The sequence below is a fragment of the Gopherus evgoodei genome, chromosome 18 (genome assembly GCF_007399415.2).
Source record: "Gopherus evgoodei ecotype Sinaloan lineage chromosome 18, rGopEvg1_v1.p, whole genome shotgun sequence".
NCBI lineage: Eukaryota > Metazoa > Chordata > Testudines > Testudinidae > Gopherus > Gopherus evgoodei.
Window position 1 is genome coordinate 13,207,727 of NC_044339.1, and position 16,382 is coordinate 13,224,108.

At 39.2% G+C, this 16,382-nt stretch overlaps 1 protein-coding gene across 7 annotated transcripts in view; it reads left to right on the forward strand.

Moving 5' to 3' along the window:
• RERE (arginine-glutamic acid dipeptide repeats) overlaps nucleotides 1–16,382 on the forward strand; it is a 402,767-nt gene that overhangs the window by 262,103 nt on the left and 124,282 nt on the right. For all 7 annotated transcript variants that reach the window (XM_030538001.1, XM_030538000.1, XM_030538003.1 and 4 more), the window contains 3 exons: nucleotides 2,036–2,084; nucleotides 6,909–7,033; nucleotides 8,175–8,274. In XM_030538001.1, coding sequence (XP_030393861.1) covers nucleotides 2,036–2,084; nucleotides 6,909–7,033; nucleotides 8,175–8,274 — 274 coding nt within the window. The remainder of the gene's footprint in view (nucleotides 1–2,035; nucleotides 2,085–6,908; nucleotides 7,034–8,174; nucleotides 8,275–16,382) is intronic.

Below are 16,382 nucleotides of genomic sequence, written 5' to 3' on the forward strand. Positions count from 1 at the left end.
TCGTCTGCAACCCGCAACTGTGTAATTGGTACATATCCCTTTGGAGTAAAAATCTTTGCTGCTCGACTGAGTAAAGGTACTCCACTGGAAACTTGTAGCTTTTACTTGCTTACAAATACCATTGCAGCATGATTGAATGATATGAGAGTCCCTTCATGCACGATTTTGTAGGAAAGCGCCTTTTTTTGGATAAACCCAGTCAAAACTCATTTGATTTTGTCTAAGACCAGGTACTACTGGTGAAACTGACTTTCTGTTTTGCAGCCATTCCAACAGATGTTCTCATCTGATTTTAGCAAATCAATAATAGTAATTTCTAAAGGTTTCCAGGGCCAGGCTTAGGCAATATTTGGATAGAAGACCATGGTAACTAATAACTGATGGCTCAGTAGGTGGCATCCTTTGTATTTTATGTGGGAGGTGTCGTCTTCTGGTTAAAGAATAAGGAGTATGTCCTAATTCCATGTCAGTTTTTGCAAATGCAGGGTTATCTCTTCTAATGGATAATTGCATTCCACCTAGCACTTATTTATATTTGGATCTACAGTCTGCAAAAGCAGTCCCTCCTCTTCTTCCTGCTCTGTTTTGCAACACCTTTTACTCTTCTGGGAATGCTGTATGAACTGGATAATAATTTCTTGTGCTCAGTTTACTCTACTGCTCTAAACACTTCAAGAAAAATGTAGCATGAAATTTTCATTTCAGATACTGTTTTTAGGGGATGAAAACAGGCTCAAAAGCTTTCTTAAGGCAAGCTAATGTTAACCCAATATAGGATTGTGAGCTGGGGCCTAGCGAGAAGTCCGTATCTCCTGGGTTTCCCTGTTGCAGCAATCAGCCAGTGGGGTAGTGCCTGTGAGGATGGATCTTATTGGATAGGCCTTGTCCCTGCAACAGGATTTTTGAGTTGGCTGGCTAGGGCACAAGGAAATTGATACTATCAAACAAGCCACAAGAGGGCTCCTCCTTCTGTGCCCTCCATTGGAAATTATTATTGGTTATACCATAGCACTTAGAAGCCTTAGTTAGGGACCAGGACTGTGTGGTGCTTGACATTGTACAAATACAGAATAGAAAAAACAGTCCCTGACCCAAAGATCAACTCCTTCCCTTCTCCTCCTCCCCCGATTTCCACCTGGGTAGGTATTGATTTGCAGGTTGGTGTTGCAAACCCATAGAGGTCAGGTGGTTTTGGGGAAGTTTCCTTTTCCCCTAAGACTTAGTAAAAAGCAACAAAGAGTCCTGTGGCACCTTGTAGAAGCTTTCATGGATGAATACCCACTTTGTTCAGGCGCTTTCACCCATGAAAGCTTATGCTCCAATAGGTGTGTTAGTCTATAAGGTACGACAGGACTCTGTCGCTTTTTACAAGATCCAGACTAACACGGCTACCCCTCTGATACCTAAGACCTTGACAGGTGTCCCCAAGAAGTTACTGTGTTAGGAATTAGTAAAGCTGCAGCCACTTGGCCAGAAATTCCAGATCTGTCTTCATTGGCCTCTTCCATTCACAAAGTTCACTGCTATGTTGAGTGTATCCACTGTTTCTACTTTAATGGTGCATTGTTATTACTGCTTTTCAGCATGCATTGCAAACCTAATATCAAAAGGGGGTTTGTGCTGGTACAGTATATACGTTATCACATTTTTGTTCCTCGTGTATTAATGTTCTTCTGCAATCAAATAGGCAAAAGGTGTATAGCAAGATCTAGTGATTAGAAATTGAAGCAAGACAAACTCAGAGTTGGAAAAGGTGCAGATTTTTTTTTTTAACAGTGAGGGTAAAGAACCATTGAGAGAACTTACCAAGGGTTGTGGTGAATTCTCTGTCATTAGCAGTTTTTAAATCAAGATTGGATGCTTTTCTAAAAGATAGGGTGTAGTTCAAACAAATTCAGACAAGTCCTGTGTTATAGAGCTGATCTATAAAGAACCACATTGGACCCTTCTGGTCTTCTATGACTCTGTGTGCAATAATACAATGTTTTGTTAATTATAAGCTCTACTCACGGATGCCCTTTGTCTTTCATGGTAGGAGGCTGAACAGCACCCAGGGCGAGATCAGAGTTGGACCCAGCCATCAGGTAAAGGATTTGATTGTTTTTATTGTTTGAAATGTCTAACAACGGGTTATAGCAATTTAATCAGCTCAAGGAATATGTACTCAAAAGTGTGTGTGTGTGTATATATATATATAAGCATCTGAAATATAATATACATTATTAGATACTTGCACACGAGCATTTCGTTAGAGTTATCTATTACTCCCAGTATCAGCATAGTAAACAGAACTGTTCTTCAGCACAGGCTGTAATTTTAATGATGCTTTTCAGCAAAAAATATTTTTTATATACTACTGTAGGACTGAAGGAATCAGATCTGCTATTGGAAAGTATGGGAAATCAGAAAAAAAATTCTCATTAAAATTAATACATTTTCAGCTGAATTTGAGTATTAAATTTGCCCAACATTTAAAAAAAAAAATAGAACTTAACAGTAACAGTTATTTTTCATATGTTTTCAGAGTCTTCTAATCTTACTTCACAGCAAATTAAGATGGTAGCTTGCTGTTTGTTTATTTAAGACATTTACCTTATTTTTTAGTTATTTACTGAAGATAAACAAAATGGAGTCATAGTTTGGCTTAGTGTCCCTTAGAAACAGGGAAAGTCATCAAAATCTGCCAAATGCAAGAGAACAAGATTGGAAGGCCAGAGAACTTGATAATCCTTCTGAGCTTTGATGCCCCAAAGTTAAACTGTGCTGTATATCATTTCTGAATTTAATTTATTTTAAACAACCTTTTGGCATTGGGAGGGTTTTTTGCCCCCCCCCCCCTTTTTTTTGTCCTAGACAGGTAAACTTTAACTCCTACAAGCTGGAAGGAGTTAAATCAATAAACTTACTGTAGCACCAAAGCTAAAATCATTGCTTCAGAAATAGGATTTTAGCCTGTACCAACAATAGCCAGTACAAAGCAGAAGTGAAGGAAAATGGTTTAGTAAGAACGCAACCAAAAGCATGCTATTGTCCATTTGTCTTAATACCTTGTTGGGGTCATTACTTGCCTCCAAGAAGGAAACTATCCCTTTACAACCATGACAGATTTAGAGCTGGTCTGTAGTAACTTTTGAATAGTGTATGTTGACCTGGTTACTGAGAAGTTTCCTGGACAGATATATTGATTTAGTTTAACAGGGGACTATTGGAAAAAAAACAAGCAGAAAGGAAAAGAATAGCTCAAGATAGGACACTTCTCGGTCAAAACATGAGTTAAGAGTAAATGCCAAGTCAGGAAGGGGTCCAGAGAACACAGGAGATCAAAAGAACACTTTGAATGGTTTGAAAAGGAACGGTCTCTCTCAAATTCAGTCAGACCTGTAAGGGAAAAACAGTGTACTGTAGCCTAGGGCTTAATCTGAGAGAGAGAATTGTGGAACTCTGACCCAATATATAGCTAAAGTCTCCAGGCCTAATCCCTGTGGGGTGCTTTGAGAGAGACTAGGAAGAGAAGAGAGTACAATGAGCCCTGTAATCATCTCAACTCCATTAACAGACATTCTTGAAAACATTATACAGTCTACTATCAATTACCATGCAGCACAAAAGCTTTGCTCCCTTCCCCACACTCCTTGCTGCCTTGAAACTTTGCAGAAGTTTGAACATAAAGATCTTCTTGCTGATCATGCCCTCTTCGCACATGGACTTACGGTTGTAGTATCGTATTTGCCTTTTGTAGGAACTTTATGATGCAGTTGATGTTTGACCTCCTGACCCTGTAAAGACAGGGGAGGTTTAGATCTTTGATTCAGAAGCCCTGAGACCATTCTTTGAGTGCATTGTAAGGTCTGTTGATTGTGAAAGATGAGAGGAAGTGGGAAGCTTGTAAAACCACTGTGGTGCCTCGGTCCTTTCTGGCTGTCATCATACAGAGTGAGGAAGTAGGGATTGCAACATCATAGCATTATGACTGATTGACTGAGACAAAAAACCCGCTGCTGGACGTGGCTTTAGGGAAGGGTAAAAGCTCTTAGTTTGTTCTAGCTTATTTGGGAAAATCTTTCCTGACTGTTGCAGGTAATCTGCTTGTACAGGAGCATGGACACAGCTAGAATTAATTTGCTATGTTAGGGCAAATCCTTCTAATGGGAGTTAAGAGCATTCATCACCTTATAAGACTGGGCCCTTGAGAGAGATTCAGGCTTTGTTATCCATCCAGACTCCTTTTTCATAGATTCCAGTACTAGAAAGGACCACTGTGATCATCTAGTCTGACCTTCTTACAACTGCCCCAAACTAATTTCTTTCACCCATCTTTTAGAAGAACATCCCATCTTGGTTAAGAAATTGTTAGTGATGGAGAATCCGCCACAGCCTTTGATAAGTTGTTCCAATGGTTAATTACCCTCACTCTTAAAAATTTAAGCCTCATTTCCAGTTTGAATTTGTCTAGCTTCACCTCCCATCGGTTGGAATGTGCACCTTTGTCTCCTAGCTTGAAGATCCCACTGTCAAATATTTGTTCCCCATGTCGGTACTTATAGACTGTAATCAAGGCTCCTCATAACCTTCTTTTTGTTAAGCTAAATAGATCCCACTAAAGAACTTGACTCAGTTATTCCTTGTGAAAGCTGAAGAATATACATTCCGTGTAGCATCCTGGAGTATACTTGGTTTAAAAAACAGCCCCGAAAAAGTGACTAAAGCACGTTACTTTTTAAATTAATAATACTGGCATTACTGTACTTGGTACTTCTGAAGCTACTCTCATCTGAAGCTGTCAGTGCACTTTACAGACGTTCTTCATCTACCCTTTGAGGGGTATTTATGAACTAGATTTTACAGATGGAAAAACTTGGCACAAAGAAGTGTCATGTGAGGTACCTTCCTGTTTGGTTGCCTGACTTTTGAGACTCTTAAGGCCCATGCGCAGCAATGCAGAGCATCCACCTCTGCCAATAACTTCAGTGGGTGTTGGAGATGCTCAATCTTACGCATGTAAAACTGCAGTTGGGTACCTAAAATAAGTGAATATTTTCAGAAGCGTCCTAAGGTTGCTTGTCCAAGGTCAGCATATGTATTGGAGTATGTTTTCACTAGGAGGCAAAAAAGGTTTTTTCTTAACCTGACTTAGCTAACTTGAGGTCCTAGTGAAGAGGCAGTTTGTAGGTTTCACATAGTTTAGCAGATCAAATAAAAGACTAGGCTCTCCCATAGTCTTTAATTTGACCTGCTAGCACATGTGAAAACAATAAGCTGCTTTGTCTTCTGTAGGATTTTTACCTCAAGTTAGTTAATATGAAGAACGAACCTTTCTTCTCTGACAAAGACAAATCCTTATGACAGATCCAGGATTAGAACCTCGGAGTCCTGACTCTGAGCCAGTACTCTAGCCAGTAGACAACAGTGTCTTTTTATTGAGATTATAAGCTTTTGGGGGCAGGAATAGTCTGTGTACGTACAGTACCTAGCACAGTGGAGTCTTGGACCATTACTTGAGCCACTTGGGCTACTGTAATAAAAGTAATAAAGATAAAGTGTGTTTGGTTGCAACAATGCCCTGTTTTAAGATTCACAGAGCTATGTGTGGCATTCTGGTCTGTGAGTAGGGATTCTAGGCACAGTGGTAATTCAAATACTATATTATAGTGATAGATGAAAGAAAACAATCAACAAATGTTTACTATATGCTCACTATGCTGCCTACTTCTGTTGTCTGGTTTGCTAACAGCTTTGTGACATGACCCATTAAAGAGATTCGTTTTTGGAAACACGATAATGAAGCATGTTGGTCCTAGGGTATGAGAGGATTCTAGTTTAAGTGCCTTGGCTGGTGGAAGCAGGTGCACAATGACTATGTCTAATACACATCTCCACTGGCCATGGCGGCTGTAATGTCTGCTTATCCTGCAGCGGCAGAAAATTTCAGTCACAAATCCATTTTCCTAGTGAAGAAGTGAAAAAATACATTTTGAAAAGCAGAAAATGAGACATCTGAACCGATGACTTCTAATTACTGGTTGTATATAAATATTGCCTTTAAAAATGTTTAGAATTGTAACTGTAAGAGGTAATTAAAGGCTTAAAAGCTGTTTCCAAAAATGCTCTCCACTATTTTGTCCTATTGCTGCAGATGACTAAAGATGCTAATTGGGTCTCTTGGTACATTTGATGGCAGAGGTCATTTCCCTGAACTATCTTGTTTTCTGCAAATTTCCTTGTGTCATTTTGGGGTTTTAATGATTTGCTAAGGCCTTATTTGTAAATATCAAACGTGTTTTTATTGAGGAGTTAAAATGAAACAGATACCTCCCTAGGTAGTCATATGTTTGTCTCCTTTCATATTTATGTATTATGTGCATACAGTTTATCCTGCCAAACAGTAGTTAAAATGGTTTCCTTTTAAAAAGTGGAAACAGCTTGTTTTCCCCTTCAACAGAGGTTAAACTATCCCATGTTTGTGAAGGTGTTTTCATTTTTGTACGACAGAGGACAATGCTCACAGTATGAGTTTTAAAAATGGTTTAAAATAACTCTAGGCCATGGTGCTTGCACTGATATGCTTGTGCCTGAAATGTGTATCCTAAAGGCTTCCCTGTAAGTGCAATAGGAGATTGTGCTACCCAGTGATGTGTACCAGCTGATGTTACCGTTTTTTGAAAACGAGAGGAAGCATGATCTTTAATTAAGGCATGGGACTAGGAGCCAGTAGATCTGGGTTTAATTACTGGTACTGCCACCAATTTCCCGTGAAACCTTGGGCAAGTCACTTAGCCTGTCATTGCCTTAGTTTCTTCATCAGTGCAATGGGGATGATAACATATCCCTCACAGAGAACTCCTATGTACAGTCTATTAGTGTAATTGTTGTCAACACTGTTTGTTTTAACTCTGTTTCAATTTTTGTAGGCCAAGCTTCCAGACTTGCAGCCATTTCCTTCTCTGGATGGCGACACTGTGACACAACATGAAGAACTTGTGTGGATGCCAGGGGTCAATGACTGTGACCTGCTTATGTACCTCAGGGCAGCAAGGTACATGAAGCCAAGATAACCCAGCTTCCCCAGAGCACTTAAGCTGAAATGTGGGACATGGCCTAAGAAGGTTGGGCTAAGGTTGCCCATCGTCCTGTGTAGAGGCGATATCACATTAGAATGTTAAGAAGTTGATTTTTTTTTCTAGGTGGGAGCCATTGTCAAGATGTGATGGTGTTAGGCTAGCTCCAAAGCTGTTTTGGGTCACAGAGGAATGTCACAGTGGGCTCTCTCTTTTGGATTGAAAACAAAGTAATTATATGTACAACATATCCCTCAAACCACTGAGGGATAGCTCAGTGGTTTGAGCATTGGCCTGCTAAACCCAGGGTTGTGAGTTCAATCCTTGAGAGGCCATTTAGGGATCTGGGGCAAAAATCTGGCTGGGGATTGATCTTACTTTGAGCAGAGGGTTGGACTAGATACCTCATGAGGTCCCTTCCAACCCTGATATTCCATGATTCCATTCCATGATAAATAGTGATGTAATATCTAAAGTGTACAGGTCAATTAGGGAAGTAAAAGCTGTGAATAAAATAACCATGACAGTTATTATAAATAACTGTGATAGAATTTCTTCCTGTAGTAAATATTCTTTTGGCAACACTAGGTTGCATAGCTACGATTCACCCTAATACTATGAACTATGCCTAGGGAGTCGGATCAAACAATTTAGATCTTTATACATAAAGATCAGGCTCCCAAAATAATGGATCAGGCATTAACTCAGGACGTGTGGATAAATAATCATTTTTAATTTGTAATAAACTAATGACTTGGCACCCTACGGTTAGTTCCAAGACAGCTTGCTGACTTAATTAAACTAAAATTATGATGACAGGTAAGCTGTCTGGGGCAGGACTGCATCCTCATTTGAGGAGGTATTCCTAGCACAATGCCGATTGGGCCTCTGGGTGCTACAGTAATGAACAATTAAATTATGCTAATATCATCTTGAAGTGAGTCTTTGAATAATACCTTGAAAATTATCCAGTACTGAAAATAGCCCAATACTGACGGCATGCAGGTGGGCAAAACAGAGCCCTGAAAATGGTGATTTACAATGTAAATAGCATCTGTATATTGCATAATGTGTGCAATTAGAGGATGACTTGTTGCATTTTATTTTTTAACTATAAAGGAGCATGGCAGCTTTTGCAGGGATGTGCGATGGAGGATCCACAGAAGATGGCTGCGTTGCAGCCTCTCGCGATGACACTACGCTCAATGCACTCAACACAGTAAGTATCCAGAAGTGTTGACTCTGTAAAAGAGTTATCTGGTTTTATTTCATTTTAAGGGGCCATCTAATGTATGCAGCACATGGATAACAGATGAATTAACCCTTAACTAGAGCATGTCTGGAGTCATAGCATGATCTCATCAGTAGCCGGGGGCTTATTAACTTCATGCTACTCAACACTTCATAGCTGCCTCCTCAATCATCTACAGTTTTCCAAGTGAGTATTTTAGAGAGAGAAATTATTGTTCTGTATTATAATCAGTTCACATGGGTCATCCCAGATTCAATTGTTATATTGTGAAGTTTCCATAAAACATAGATGCCTGACCTAACCATTGGTCCTTTCAATCATCCATTTGGCGCCTAACAAATACCTGGTCTTTCATAAAGGAAGAGAAACCAATAATGCACTCAGTTGCCTATTGTCCAGTTCTTTATATGTGGGGAAGGATCTCCTGACCATTCCACGGTGATCACTTGGAAGCATGTGATTTGATTCTCTCTCTTGTTAACTTATCTTTCATGGCTACAAATGCTGTTAGTGGCCCTCAAAAATATATTGCTCTTCTTAAAATCCAGTTACAGTAGTTGATTCTGTGTTTTTGGTACTGAACAGTACCAGCCGACTCTATATGTAACATAAATATTGCATTTTATTAAGAATAAATTTACTTGTAATTTCATGGAGTGTTCTGTTCATGTTTTAAGGACCAGTCTGAAAAAATTGTCTTGTGTGACTGCCCTATTTTTCAATAACTCAGTAAAATCTCATCTAGTTCTTTCAAGGCTAAATAATCCTAGTTTTTGGAGTGTCGCCACACAACTGATTAATTTAGTTGACCTTTTTATTGAATTTTTTCCATCTCCACTATTTCCTCCTTAACTTGCAATTTTTTTACTCTGAAAAGTGACGAGGATAAAAATGGCACAACTTTACTTATTGGGTCTGTTCCCTATATGTATGCAGAGTTGTATCCGCTGACTTTAGTGACAGATTATGTTTTTATTTGTTTTTTAATATCTGTTCAACCTGCCAAGCATATCCGATTGGGAATGAGCTGTTGTATTGTTTCATTTTGTGCATAATCTACAAGATTATTTTGCTAAATTCCAATCACTCGCACCTAGGAAAGCTCACCAAAGGTAATGGGGCTTGTGCATCTGTAAGTGAGATCCTAATTTGGCCTGCAGAACCTTTAGTACTGGTGATCACATCTAAGATGGAAAAAAAACCCAGCTTGACTCTTAAAGTTATGTCTACGTTGCAATTAGACACATGAAGCTGGCCTGTGCCAGCTGACTTTGGAAGGGCTGTTTAATGGCAATGTAGACATTAATGCTCTAGGAGCAGAGCGTCCGGTCTCCAGCTTGAGCTCAAACATCTACACTGCAATTAAACAGCCTTAACCCGAGCCCCGCAAGCCCAAGTCAGCTAGCGTGGGGCCAACCACTTGTTTGTAATTGTAGTGTAGACATACCCTTGGATTCCAGGTTAAATTTGCAGAGCTGCCAGCTTGAAAACATGTCTGCTGAGTACATTATATGGAATTGTTGAGAGACTATAAACTGGATTTTCCCAATGCAGTTTTTACAGAGCTATTCTTAAAAGTGGAACTATACTTTAAGGGGAAGATTGCCAAACCGGACAGTCGTCCTGACCAGGATATGTTATTCGATTTTTGCTTCTTCCATCTTTAATTCATTTGGGCAGTCTATTTTTAAACTTCTTTGCTGCAGACTGGACCAGAATCTTCATTTAGCAATCCACAATGACTTGTGTCACTATCCTCAAAAGAATTGTGGGGTTGGAGCCCAAGAGCATACATGAGAAGTTGAGACTACTTTTGTCCACTGTGCAAGTTAATCTGCTCTCACTAACCAAAAAGAAACGGTTTATTGATACACCGCTACCTTGATATAACGCCACCTGATATAACACAAATTTGGATATAACGCGGTAAAGCACTGCTCCGGGGGGGGCGGGGCTGTGCACTCCGGTGAATCAAAGCAAGTTCAATATAACACGGTTTCACCTATAGCGTGGTAAGATTTTTTGGCTCCCAAGGACAGCGTTATATCGAGGTAGAAGTGTACTAGCAAAATTCACCAACATCTATTCTATTTGTGCGGATCATTTAATAGTAAATAACATCAATGCTAACCTGAGGTGCTATGCTGTTAACGTTCATACACTCTGAGAGGCAGGCATTTGCTATGGCTGTGTAATTGCTTGAGTAATTTTCTTTGTAACTATTTAGGCAGTTAACAAGTTTACAAATCATTGGCATGTAGGTGTCAGAAATAGAGCAATAACCATTACAACAGTGAGCTTACTTTTTTGTTTAGAGAACATTCTGCAGTAATATAATAATCAAATCTCTCTCTAACGGTGTTACGATATAGTATTATTTATATTGGTGTAGTGCCTAGCTGCCTAGCCATAGATCAGGACCCCATTGTGCCTAGGCAATGTATAGGGTGATCCTCTTTATACCATCTAGGATGTGTTGTTTCTGGTGATTTTATTAAATTGATGAAGCTACTGATCCTATTCATATCTGTCAAACCAAGCCTGTCTATTAAATGTAATTAGTAAATTTTTAACCCACAGCAAGGCATTTCCTTGCTGCTTGTTATTACAGAACTATTTTGCTTAATATATTGTCTTATAATGGAACCTTACAAAAAATTTCCAAATGTTTTAAACATGTGGAACTTATATTGACTTTCAAAAGGTTGATTTGAGAGAGAATTTTTTCTTTTATAGGGACACTTGGAAGTTAAAAACACATATTTTTAATATACAGATGTCCTTATCTGTGTTGCAATCACTTACTAACCAGCATTTAAATATTATATTTTAGTTCTTGGCTTTTTTGCATTTCGTTCAGTTTGGGACAGTAAAAGAGTAGTCATTTTCGTTGTCTGGTTTTCATGCAGTGTACCGCAGTGCTTCAGTGACTGGATTTAAAACATTCCCCTGCAGCAACACCAAACTAAAAACTTTATTTCTATAATGTTTTGTAAAAGTCTTTCCAAATGAAAAAAAAATTTCACAAAATAAAATAAACCCCACACTTGAATCTAAACTACCTGACTACTTCCCTTTAAGAAGAGCTCTGTGAGCCTTGAAAGCTTCTCTCTCTCACCAACAGAAGTTGGTCCAGTAAAACACATTACCTCTCCCACCTTGTCTCTCTTTAAGAAGTCATGCTTGTTTTTCCTTATCATGTCTACTTGTTCAAGTACTACACTTAATTAGCCTCCAAGTCCATTTTAGAATTGAGATAAAGTGTGCTGGACTTCCCATTCCTAAGCTCTTCCATGGCTTCTTTCTTTAAAAAATAGCCAACACGTTAATAATTTTCCAGTATTCAAGAACAATTGCCATTTTAAGGCTATATTGCACATCCTCATCTGTCTTTCAGCTATTTTACATTTTATTTCTGTCCTTTCCCTTGGGCTGGATGTCGTCTGGTTCTGGTGGTTTACTGCTCTGAAGCATTTTAAGTTGCTCCATTACTTCCTATTTAGAAGACTCGAATCTCTTGTTAAGGCCAATAATCACCAAAGAGCTCTTGGAACTGGAATTTTCCTCCTTGTCATCAATAGTAAAAGACTAATGCAGAAAATTCATTTAACTTCTCTCTCCTCTTTAATTACCCTGTTAATCCCTTGGTGGTCTGGAGGGCCTGTGGTTGCACTTAAAAATTTCTTGCATCACAGACTTATGAGTTTGTCTTTATATATTTGGTTGATCTGTTCCTCTTCTTTTTTCTCCTTTATATTTTTAATATGCACCTTATCTAGCATCAGCTGTTTTTACCAGTCAGTTTATGTTGATAGCATAAGATTTCCACTTTGTAAGTCATTTAATAAACCTAATAAATTTATAATTTACTCTTTAATCAAGCTAGTTTTATTCCTCTTTTTTTGCACTATATATTTTTGGTTGCTTTGAGGTGTGTAAACCATCTGTGCCTTTTATATAGTGTCTCGCATATCCCCGAGCTAGATCTTAACACTTTAAGTCTTATTTACTGTTCTGACAGCTGCTAACCATTCCTCATAATTTTTATGTCTAGTCTTTTCGAGTTCATCACTACAGAGCTGCCCTCTTACGATATCTTATTGTGCAGTGGTCACAATTGGCCAGTGAAGTTCTTACATTCACCTTCTGTATTCAGCAATTACTTAAGAACTGCTGCTGCTTGTAGGCATTTTGGTAGAAGTCCTCTGTTCCTGTCTGTCTGGAACTGTCCTCCTCTCTACCACCTTCTCAACCATACATAGTTCCAGCTAAGTAACTTGGCCTGCACATGGGCTGGGTAGCACTTCCAGAAGGACTATATATAATAGGCTTGACGTAGGCTGCTGGATTTCTATCATGTTCACTGGTTTATTCGCTCTTGAATCCAGGTACTTGAGGTATATTTTTGGAGCACACTCTGCATAAAGGTTACGTGCATCAGGTTTTAGAAGTTCCTGAAGATACCTACATATGATTCATATTTCAGTTTTGTTTCTCTAGATAAAAATACCTTTTTATGCGTGGCAGTTTCCCACTATCTGAAAATGCATTTAATCCGGTTAAAAGTGGACTGTCTAAGTAGCCAAGACCCTGTCTAGAAGGCTGATTTGAATTACAACAGACTCCACTTCACCTACGTGTGTGATGTTCTGAAAACAGCTGTAAGAGCTTAACTAGCCATCAAAGACATTGAGACATCAGTGGGTGCATGTCTGAGCCCTAGTTTTTCATCTGGCTGGTGCTGTTGCCTGAGCTGCAAAGAATTTCGTTTTCTTGACATGATGCCATCTTCCCTCCACCTCCTCCAGTGTCTGTCCACTTAGCGCAGGCTTTGGGTTTGCCCAACAAGCTAGTTCTGAGCAGCTGGTGCTGTACTAAGTTGGTTTTTGTTTAGAAATTATGATATGTAGTTTGGAAGATTAATCGAAAAAATTGATATGCTGTATGATTTCTTATTATGGAAATCCAATAAACTTCAGAGCAGCACTTCATATAAATCAGACTTGACAAGCTCCTTTGCTAGTGTTTTATTTATGTAATAACAGAGTGCTGTAGCCCACAGTGTGATTTATTGTTAATTACACCAGATAGAAATGAAGATCAGGGATTATGCCATGCAGCGTATATTTTCTAGTATAACAACTCCTTCCAGTGATTATTTACTTAATAGCATGGGTAAATTTCAGCTTCCATTCCTTGGTTTTGATGTCAAGTTTTCATGCTGTATTTATAATGCACCTCCCAGCAAATCAAGAGCTGCAGAAGTTTTCATTTGGAGATCATTGACCTCCTAATGCATTTTGGCTGTCACTTTGCGGGGGAGGGAGAAGCCTCCTTCAGAGATTCATCAACAATACTTGCTTTTTAAGTGGTGGGAAATCTCTTGCTACTGCTGTTGAATGAGTAGCATGGGAGAGAGAGTTCTACTGTCCGACTCTTTAAAACTGCACCTCTACCCTGATATAACGCAACCCGATACAACACGAATTTGGATATAATGCGGTCAAACAGCGCTGGGGGGGAGCGGGCTGCGCACTCTAGCGGATCAAAGCCAGTTCGATATAATGCGGTAAGGTTTTTTGGCTCCTGAGGACAGCGTTATATTGGGGTAGAGGTGTAGTTAAAAAAAAAAAAACTTGTAAACATGAAGGTTTTGATTAATAGATTAGATCTTTTAGAATGTTAGTCATGTGAAGTGAGAGCATTGATTTTCAGTTCTGGTTGTCAGATCTTGCATCCAACCATGACATCTTACTCATCTATCTGTGAAATGGGAGACAGTGGAGTATCTTAGATTTGTGTATAATAGTATAACAACCCCACTTTATTTACCTTGTGAATTGGAGAAATACATGGCTGCGGCTCCTGACTTCTCTTTTGGGTCAATGTGCATGATGAGACATTCAAAGAGCCAGGAGAATTAACAGGAGTTCTTTATATTAATATTGGTGATACTTTGCACTTATATAGCCCTTTTGGTCCAGAGCTTTCCAAAGACCAGTAAGTATCTCAATTTTAAAAGTCGTCTTTATGCAGAAGAGCTGGGACTCAAAATTATGAATTTTTGGATTCCAATATTTTCTTGTCCTCTCCAAAGTAATGGCAAAATTTGTAGCTACTCACTTAAAAATATTCTCCTGCAATGATTCTTTCCAAGTCAGGTCACTTTAATTTAAAACTATTTTAGCACTCTCATTTTGTGCAATTATTAATGAATTCACAGATGGGTAGCCCGCTCCAGGAGCACATGAGATGTGGAAAAGGCTTTTGACTGCAGTGGGAAGGGCTAGGAAAAAACTCTTGCAGATGTATCTTCTTATGAATTAGTGATATCAAATTAATGTATATAAGGCCAAACCATTTCACTCACTGTCCTAAGTGCTTGTGAATGTTGGGGAGAACTAAATAGCTTCTGCTGCCTTCCACACCAGAGAGAGCTGCATTTCAGTGGAGGGTGACTTGATCCAACTTTGTACAGTCAGATTGGCCTACAAGGGATAGAAGTTGCAGTTTCCAAATGAAAAGATGAAGATGGGTGGCCCTGCAGTCCAATCTGATCCTATTCCAAGTTTTCAGTTTGGGATAAACAGTGAAACTAGCTGTGTATTTATGATGCTTATGCCTTCTCTCATCCCATTGCATGCCCATACAAGCACCAGATGCAACATGTTAATTTTGCCAGACCTCTCCTAAAAGTGGGAAATCATATACCTGAACATCCCCTTCTGTTGAGACTGGAAAAATATTTGGAGTGCTTATAGCACTCCTGGTGGATGAGCACCCCATGTCTACTTTTCATTCTGCCTGCTGAAAAAGCAGTGAGGGCATATGGCAAGATGCACAGATCTGGGCTATCAGGCTACTGTTTGTTGTGTCAGGCAGCTCAGTGTGTTTTTCACATGCCCTTTTTAAAAAAAATGTGTTCTGGGAGAAAGTATTAAAATTCTCAGAGTGTCGAAGGGAGAATTGACACTGAATTTGCCTTTATTAGCTCACAAATCAGCAAGCATAAAAGAGCAGATTAACAAGAATGCCAGAAAAGATACAGACATAGTCTTAATAAGCACCAAGATTTAAAATTATCCCTCAGCATCAGGAGGACTCATCTCAACTGCTGGATTCATTCCGTCCTTATGACTTACAAATCTGAAAGGGTATTTGCCTCCCAACATAATAGGAGGATGAGCCCTTCTCTTAATACCTGGAGCCCTATAAATCACTTCCTTAATTAAAATTCATAAGCAGTAAGTGCACATTGTACAGCCATGTCTACATACTGCATGTCCATGTAATTTACTTCAGTTTAATTTATACTAATGCATTAGGTGTCCTTTCTCATCTTTTCTCTGTGTATTTTGTTAAAAATGCAATAAATTTTTAAGTCGTAAAGAGAGAAACGTGTTTCATGTGAGTGGTTATGCAGAACGGTCGGGGGAAGCAAAAAAAAACAACACTTTTTTTATTGTACTGGTAAAGAAGTGACACATTCAGACTAGCAAGCAATAAGCCTCCAGCTCCAATGTATGCATTTCTGAGATGCAGAGCAAAAGGCAACTGTGCATTTCTGTCAAGGGGGTAGTTCCTGGACTGTGGTCCACAGAGCATTTGTTGTTGGTCTGTTGAGATCTCATTGGTCAGGTAATGCAGGCTCCTCATTCTTGCTTTCAGCATCTGACTGGCATCAGATGAAGCTAAAGCTCCATTAAGTGCTTTCCTGTTAATATTTTTCCATGTAAATTGCCATAGTTGCCACAAGAGTGTTGTGCGGCTGTGAATGGGAGAGAAAGAGGTCTACTGATTGCAGATGGGATGGCAACTGTCTGTGAGATAATCGCTGAATTTGAGCCATGCTATCAAACCTCTCTTATGTAACTTAAACCTCTGCCATTTCATAGACTCATAGACTCTAGGACTGGAAGGGACCTCGAGAGGTCATCGAGTCCAGTCCCCTGCCCTCATGGCAGGACCAAATACTGTCTAGACCATCCCTAACAGACATTTATCTAACCTACTCTTAAATATCTCCAGCGATGGAGATTCCACAACTTCCCTAGGCAATCTATTCCAGTGTTTAA